Source organism: Fopius arisanus, unplaced genomic scaffold (assembly GCF_000806365.1).
Source record: "Fopius arisanus strain USDA-PBARC FA_bdor unplaced genomic scaffold, ASM80636v1 scaffold00003, whole genome shotgun sequence".
Classification (NCBI taxonomy): domain Eukaryota; kingdom Metazoa; phylum Arthropoda; class Insecta; order Hymenoptera; family Braconidae; genus Fopius; species Fopius arisanus.
The window spans coordinates 1,769,362-1,777,014 of record NW_011887742.1 but is presented as its reverse complement, the minus strand read 5'-3'; the positions used below and the strand labels follow the sequence as shown (position 1 = coordinate 1,777,014).

At 43.1% G+C, this 7,653-nt stretch overlaps 2 protein-coding genes across 2 annotated transcripts; one reads left to right on the top strand and one right to left on the bottom strand.

Annotated features, from left to right (window-relative positions):
- The first annotated feature begins 787 nt into the window (after positions 1 to 787).
- On the top strand, positions 788 to 4,289 carry Sec8 (Secretory 8). Its single transcript, XM_011310138.1, has 2 exons — positions 788 to 925; positions 1,276 to 4,289. Exons 1-2 carry the CDS (start codon positions 869 to 871, stop codon positions 4,072 to 4,074), a joined length of 2,856 nt encoding a protein of 951 aa, XP_011308440.1. The 5' UTR covers positions 788 to 868; the 3' UTR covers positions 4,075 to 4,289.
- Positions 4,290 to 4,345: 56 nt separating this feature from the next.
- On the bottom strand, positions 4,346 to 6,999 carry mre11 (double strand break repair nuclease mre11). The gene is made up of 3 exons (XM_011310153.1): positions 6,768 to 6,999; positions 4,770 to 6,505; positions 4,346 to 4,614 (listed from the first exon to the last, which is right to left on the bottom strand). The coding sequence occupies exons 1-3, from the start codon at positions 6,862 to 6,864 to the stop codon at positions 4,501 to 4,503; spliced, it is 1,947 nt and encodes a 648-aa protein (XP_011308455.1). The 5' UTR covers positions 6,865 to 6,999; the 3' UTR covers positions 4,346 to 4,500.
- Between the last annotated feature and the right edge of the window lie 654 nt (positions 7,000 to 7,653).

Here is a 7,653-nt window from a genome sequence, read left to right as displayed (position 1 = left end):
TTGAAAAAGTATCAGGGTAACATGACAATCGAGGAGTTATTCACTGAAATTTTCACTGATAGTGAAAAATTCGAAATTTTTGAAAAAGTATCAGGAGAACATGACAATCGAGGAGCTATTCAGTTTTTCACCAATATTTCGATTGATTAGCCATTTACAAAAGAAAAAATGGGAATTATTTAAAAAAAAAAATGAATGACGGCGGGATCGAACCTGGGCCGTCGGCGTACTAGCCGAGCACGTTACCGCTAGGATAACGCATTATTACAATTTTTTAATTTTATTAGGAGTATATATTTTGCAAAAGTATTGTTTAAAAAAATTGCTAATTTTTCAATTTCACTGGATATCTTCTCGATTATCAAATATTCAGTTTTTAAACGATATTTCGATTGATTTGCCGTTAACAAAAAAAAAAATTGGAATTATTAAAAAAAAAAAAAATGAATAATGCCGGGATTGAACCCGGGCCGCCGGCGTGCCAGCCGAGCACGTTACCGCTAGGACAACGGGCCCATTTAAAAACATAAATTCATTAGTGGTATATATTCAATACATTGAATAATTTTTTCCATTGAAATTCCACAAGATGTGGTTTCCCCCTTCCGTACGTTCGACAGTCGGCTAAATTTCAGTTAAACAAATGAAAAACAAAAAGCATTCGTACAGCAGAAATCAAAATTCACCCCGTCGACTTGATGGACACCCCAGCATTACGTGTGGCGCCCTCCCTTTCTTGGGGTGCAGTACTACGATGCCGCTGGGGTCACTCAACCCCCTTTTTTTTTCAATCCTCTTTGCCTCCCCCTGTCATTTGACAGTTCACTCAGTGTTTTCTGCACAGTTATATCAAAATTAGAGGACAACAATGTCAATTGCACCGCCAATAAAACCACCGCGTGGTATAAAACCCACGAAAGAAACTGTGAGTCGATTTAAAACACCAGCATTAACGAAAAAAAATTATTTAATAAATAGTAGAGGTTACCCCTTCGCTCCAATAATCGATGATTTATTATTATTTTTAAAAACATGGAAATTTCAATTTTCCACATCATGTGCGATTATCTGCGACTAAGTAACAACAATTGAGATTATGAATTTTCTCATGAATTGCAGAAACTGAATAATTTGTTATTTATTTCGTCCACTTCTTCCTTTTACTGTTTAAATTTCAATTTTAATTTTTTTTCAGCTGTCATACATATATTATTTGACAGAATTGATATTTTTTCTAGACTTTTGTTTAATTGTATTAATCCTGAATATTTTTAGAGCGGTCTCCTCATCTCAGTGATCCGAGCACTCTCAGCTTCCGAAACGAATGAGCAACGAGAAGTGGAAAAAGCAAAACTTGAGAAAGAGTACAAACGGAGTGATCAACGCCTGGACGAACTGGTCTCCCTGCACGACCAGGACTTGACAGAGGTAATGAAGATCTTCAGTAATCTGTCAGAGCGAGTGACAGGTTCACGGGAGAAGATCCACGCAGTGAAAGAGAACCTGAATGCCTGCAAGCAGTTATTGCGTTGCCGAAGAGAAGAGCTGATGAAATTGTGGCTGGAGGGAGTGGAGCACAAGCACGTCCTCCAGCTGCTCAACGAGATAGATCAGCTGCGAGAGGTGCCCTCTCGTCTCTCCCACTATCTGAATAAAAAGCTGTACCTTCACGCTACTCAACTCCTCGTCTCCGCCCTGTCAATGGGTGATGGAAGTCTGGAGGGAGTGGAGGCTCTCCGAGAGGTCCGCCTTGAGCTCGAGACGAAGAAACAGCAGCTCCAGCAGAAGCTCCTGGAGGAGCTGACACGTCACCTGTATCTGGAAACCACTCGAGAGGTTTTGCTGAGGCGTCAGGGCTCGGGACGAGACTTTCAGCGTGGAAACGAGAGCCGGGGCTCACGAGGTAATAAAGTTAAACGATCACTCCTGGAGGTTAATTACCCCACATCCTCTCGATCGAACCTCAACCTCGAGGACCTCACAAACATCACAGAGGACGAAAACACCAACCCAGAGGACAACTCCGAACACTTTATTGCGATAATAATTCAGTGTCTGGCTCTTCTTAATAATATTCCTGAGGCAGTGGAGGCTATCAAGGCCCAGATGCAGTCAGAGCTATTGAATATCATCTCCAGGACCTCAGAGCAGATAAGGAAAAACTCGAAGAATCCTCCAAAGACAGCTGAAACGAATGAAATAATCGAGCCAACGGACGACGATAATCAGTCCCTCGTGGAGCTCCTGCAGACGGTCTTCGAGCAGTTTCGATCGGTGGTAGCTGCCCATGGAACGGCCCTGAGGAGCTTCTCCCACGTCTGCAAGAAATATAATCTCGATGTACGTCTGTACGAGATGCCAGACGTCTGGAGTAAAATACAGGCAGTTCTCCAGATGCTTTTGACTGAATTCTTGGACATTCAGAATATCGTGGATGGTCCATTCCAGTCAACCACCCTGGAGGAAGGAGCTGTTGACATCAATACGTATTTCTCCAAGAGAAGACTCCAAAAGCCCATGAGGAGATCACTCTTCAAGTTTGAGTCCTCTTCACACCCAAAAACCCTCAATAATTACTTGAAAGATCAGAGGTATGGCAATCTGAATCGTGAGAGCAATCTCTCTCAGCGGAGATTAGTTTGCGAGCCGAACCCCAAGAATATTACCATTATTTTTCGTCCAATGATGCAGTTCATAGAGGAAATTGAGAGAGCCCTCGACTCCAAGCCGAACTGCCCCTGCACTCTGAACAGCTTCATCGCTGATTACGTCAAGGAAGTCTTCCTCGGGCGTCACCACGTTATGGTGGCGACGATAATTGATGCAGCGACCAAGGGATCAGATGCCTGGACAGCCACAACTCCTCCTGAGGTCATGAAGGAGCTTGGATTGACGAGACCTCTTCTCATCAGCACTGTCCAAGTTGAGAGATGTGTCTCTGAGCTGAGGTCCCTCATGATCTCCCTTCCCCTTCAGGCTGAGCACTTCTGCACTCTAGCCCTCAATGTACTCCATAACTACAGGGAGACCTGTCAGGGCGCCTATAGGGGCATCATCCAGCCTGACAGCGAGGACAAAAGAATTTGCTCCGCTGCTTGGCTCAAGGACGACGACATCAGCAGATTCATCAAGTCTCTACCCAACTGGGACAATATGAAGAGCGATGTAGCGAGAAAGGGGAGAGGAAGGTGGACGATGAGGAGACAGGAGACACAGGAGGAGGAGAGCCCAGAGGAGATCAGGCAGAGGAACTTGAGGGAAGCTGAGATACTCGCAAGTACCCTGGGAGAGGGGGGCATCAATGCCCATGAGATTTTGTCTGACGTTGGACAGCTCAAGTGTCTGGCACTGATTCAGGAGAGCGTTGAGTGGTTCTCATTGTCAATTAGATCATTAGTCGCTGAATTGAGTCAAGCGAAGGGTGGAGAACTTGGGGGTTTACCCAGGGTGTCAGACTCGTTAGTGGAGTCTTTGGAGCAAGTGGCTGGAGAATTCGAAGAACTTGCCAACACTTGTATTCTTGTTTTGCACCTAGAGGTCAGGGTGCAGTGCTTTCATTATTTGTTACCCAGAGGGGAGTACAGTCATCTCTGTGGTGGTGTCAAGGATCCCCAGGAGGCCGATCCCAGGGTGGAGGAGTTGAGCAGAGTTTTGCAGAATATTGATGAGGCACTGCAGTCTACTCTTCATCAGAAGAAGACGAAATATATTTTTGAGGGTCTTGGTCATCTCATTGCAAAAATTCTTATCACCTCGGCGCAGTACATCGAGAGAATTGATAAGAGTGGAATTCAGAGGATGTGCAGGAATGTATTCACTCTCCAGCAGACACTTACGAATATCACGATGACTAGGGAACTTGCGTTGGATTATGCCAGGCAGTATTTTGAGATGTTTTATGAGACTCCTGAGGATATCTTGAATAGTGTCCTGGAGAATGGGCCTCGGTTTTCGGAGTTGGAGTATATCAATGCCTTTCAGCTCATCGCCAGGAGCAGGGAGGGATACACATCCATGAGCAAACACCTGGAGAGGCTCTCGGAAATTCTGGGAGAGGTTGGGGTCACTGTATAGTCACTGGATAAGAACTAATTGGAGTTATTGCACAATGAATTTTTTTTATTGGGAGAGAACTGCCTGGGAATTTCAAGGGTTTATCTCTGATTTCAAGGAGATATAGTATATACTATTGAATATTCTCAATTAACTGGAACAAATGGAGATTGTTAATTGCTAAAAATATCGTCATTCTTTATTATTTATTGGAATTAGAAAACTCTTCAGTTTAACTGTTGCCTTGAATTTCCCTTTAAATCCCTCCCACAGCCTATGGAAAACTTAAAAATTGAAAGCTTTCAATTTTTATTATGAAAAAATACCGTTTTATATATTTGTAGTGTTTACAAATCGCCTTTTAAACTTCTGTGTATTCATCAACGTGACAAAACAACTCTAAAATATAATCTCCGACGTCTTCAATCAAAGTAGAAACGTAAATATTTACTCAGAATCTGAGCTATCAATGTAAAGCGGCTTTTTCTGACTCTTCGTGGTTTGAGTGTTAGGATTCGCTCGTTGACTCGAGGGAGCAGCAAATCGCTTGAACGCAGTTATCTGGAATGAACATCAAATTTTACCCTCATTAATAATCGATGGACTATTCTCTTTTATTCCATAAATAGTGGAATAAAATAAGAGAATAGAAGACGAATAAATGAATTCCCGGAAGTCTTAAAAATTTTTGATACGAGCAGAACCCAGAAACTCACATCATCCCCGGAGTCATCCTTGTCAATAGGAGTGGGATGTCGAACAATTATGGAATCAAGTGTAGCCATTCCTCTTCCCCTACCACGAGTTCCTCTGCCCCTGGAGGAAGCCCTGGGAGTCTTAGCAGTAGTGCTCTTTCCTCGACTATGACCTCTCGCAGGGGCAGTGCTTGATCCATCATCAGGACTGACGTCAACAGCTTTGGCCGCTGGTACACTTCTCTGTGCAGGATTGTTCAGCATGTCCTGGACCTCTTTGAGCTCCTCGTCCTCCTCATCCTTCATCTTCCTCTCCGCTCTATACATCTGCAACTGTGCAAGGACACTCTCAGCATTGGCCTCACCGTCCTTCGTCATCAGATAATCGATACTCTTCTTGATCTGGTGCTCCATGACCTGGGCGAAGGCATCGCTGTCCCCAGAAACAACACATCGATGAACGGCCTCGTTGATTCCAGCGAGAGACATCACCTGGAGTTGATAATCGTTCTGCTCGAAGAATTTTGTGATTCCACTCTGAACAGTCTTGGTCCACTCCTGGGGATCGTCTGTGTCATGCCTGAAGCACTCGGCGATGTCCTCAGTGAGATCCGCAAAGTGATCGTTTTTCACCTTCTTCTCACCAGGGGCTTTCTCTTTTTTGAAGATTAGCATATCCCCAGGATTGGCCACGAGGTCGTTGTATTTGTGGGAGAGATGGGAAGTGTCAAGATTCTGATATTCCTTGGTGTAGAAAATTCTCAAACGAATGAGAGGTCGCTTCGGCTGGTCCTCGTGCCCAGACAGCATCTTCTTGCCTGCAGGAATGGCTGTGTTCTTGATGTAGTCGTCGATGTACTCGACGATCCCCTCGGGTGAGTAGTCGCAGTAGCCCTTCTCCATTATCTCCGAGAGGGATATGTTCCCGAAGAAGAAGGGCCTCACTGTTTTTAATTTAATTGACCTCATCCTGTAGTTTTCGCCCTGGATGAGGAGGAGTCCCACGTGCTTGGGCACTGACTCACCCTCGCTGAGGGAAGTCGCCACAGAACTTCCTGGTTGGCAAATATCGTAAGTACTGCCTTCACGACACTGAATTACTTCTGGGGATATTCTGCACTCATGCTCGTGCCCCCAGATTATCAGGTCGAACCAGGGGGGAAAGCGATTCTCCTCGATGTAGTCGTTCTCCGAGTGTCTTGCACGATTCTGGTGGAGGACTAGAATGTTGAAGCACTTGCCAATGTTTGAGGGCCGGAGAAAATGCACCTGTCCCTCGCGGAAGAGCCTGGAAAGCCTCTGCTCCGAGAGATAACCCACACCATAAATAGCAACGAGAGTCTCTCCCTTCTGGAATATCATTGGAGTTACTTTTATTTGTTGCAGATTGCTCCATTTTCCGAAATAATTCACCAGCCCTGACGCCATCAGCAAATCCAGGGTTCCTGTCGACTCGAAATTCGGATTATCGTGATTTCCATGAATAGAAAATACTGGAATACTGATATTCATGTTCTCATCTTCATAATTCACCATTTTATTGGGGAAGATATCCTTGGGATTGCTGAGGAGCTCGAAAGGTATCGCTCTTTTTCCAGCGCAATATTTCTTTAACAAATTCAAACTCTCGAGGATAATCCGCTGTGAAGGTTTGGGGTCGTGGAACATGTCCCCAGCTAGAAGAATAAAATCTACATCCCTCTCTTGAGCAGTTTTCAGAATCTCCTCGAATGTGATAATACTGTCTGAGTCTTGGGCTGAAAAAAAAAGTTCTTTCCTTGATTATCCCAATAACTCAGTCTCCACACTGGGAATTACCCACATCGAGAATAATTCATTATAATTTCGAAGATTTGATTGTTTTTTTTAATTAGAAACGTACACCAATCTAATTAATAATGGTATGAATTAATATTGAACACCTGACACGTGTTTCAATTGTCGAAATGAATCTTGAAACGAAATACTTTTTTTATTCAATTTATTGATATCTTTGTTTTGATTTTCTAAATATTTCACCTCTCTTTGTTTTCACTTCATAACCCAAATGACAGTCAGTGGCCACGAGAATTTTGAATCTGTCACTGTTGCTGGTTCTTTGACCCGCATCCGCCATTTTCCTGAATAAATAAAAATCCACCAGTGGACATTAAATTTTCTTCTGAAAAATCACAAAATCGAACCAGAACCGGTGAGTTAACAGTTACAGAAAGAAATATATCACATTACGTGGGGGGATAGACTATATCGACTATATCTTCCAGTAACAGAAAATGGCGGACATGAATTTCCCGCCAAATCGTTAAAAACCACGAAACAGCTGTAGATAAAAGAATGGCCGATTTTACCGACAATTTTTTTGGGTTCGAAAATAAAATTCAAAAATTCCCGGTACAGGACACAGATGGGGGGATATTCAAAAAATCAGCCCCCAATTTCAAAAGATTGTTCTTGAAATTCTTGGAATAAAAATATTTCGAGTTGTCCTGGGGGAATAAGAATCGGAGAATTAATGGTAAATAAATTCCAGAGGACGAGGGATAAATCACATGCGAGCCGTCTCTTTATTGGCTTTAAATTATCTCGTCAAATAATTATTGCCGTGTTATTCTACGTGATATACCCCAATATAACCGATGAATTTCAAAGGCAGTTGAGCACTTATACACCAGTTAGAAAGCCGGTTTTCGTGAATGATAAAAGGGGAGAAGTGGTTGTGCTTTTAAAGCCACGGGGACGAAAACATAACGAGAGTTTATTACCTTGCCAGTTGTGGGAGCTATGTACTTCTGGTTATTATGAGAATGCATAATTACTCGAATTAAATTCACAACGATATCGAACAGCCTTTTGAATAAATTCTGAATATTATTATTTTTATTACTCCCAAGATTCTCCACTTCCG

Bases quoted from the DNA above. Each gene is read 5' to 3' on its own strand.
- Sec8 (XM_011310138.1), top strand. From the start codon at position 869: ATGTCAATTGCACCGCCAATAAAACCACCGCGTGGTATAAAACCCACG. The intron at 926-1,275 runs GTGAGTCGATTT...GAATATTTTTAG, and splicing joins TAAAACCCACGAAAGAAACT to AGCGGTCTCCTCATCTCAGT.
- mre11 (XM_011310153.1), bottom strand. From the start codon at position 6,864: ATGGCGGATGCGGGTCAAAGAACCAGCAACAGTGACAGATTCAAAATT. The intron at 6,506-6,767 runs GTGAAATATTTA...TTTTTTTTTCAG, and splicing joins TGAAGTGAAAACAAAGAGAG to CCCAAGACTCAGACAGTATT. The intron at 4,615-4,769 runs GTGAGTTTCTGG...TGTTCATTCCAG, and splicing joins AGGATGACTCCGGGGATGAT to ATAACTGCGTTCAAGCGATT.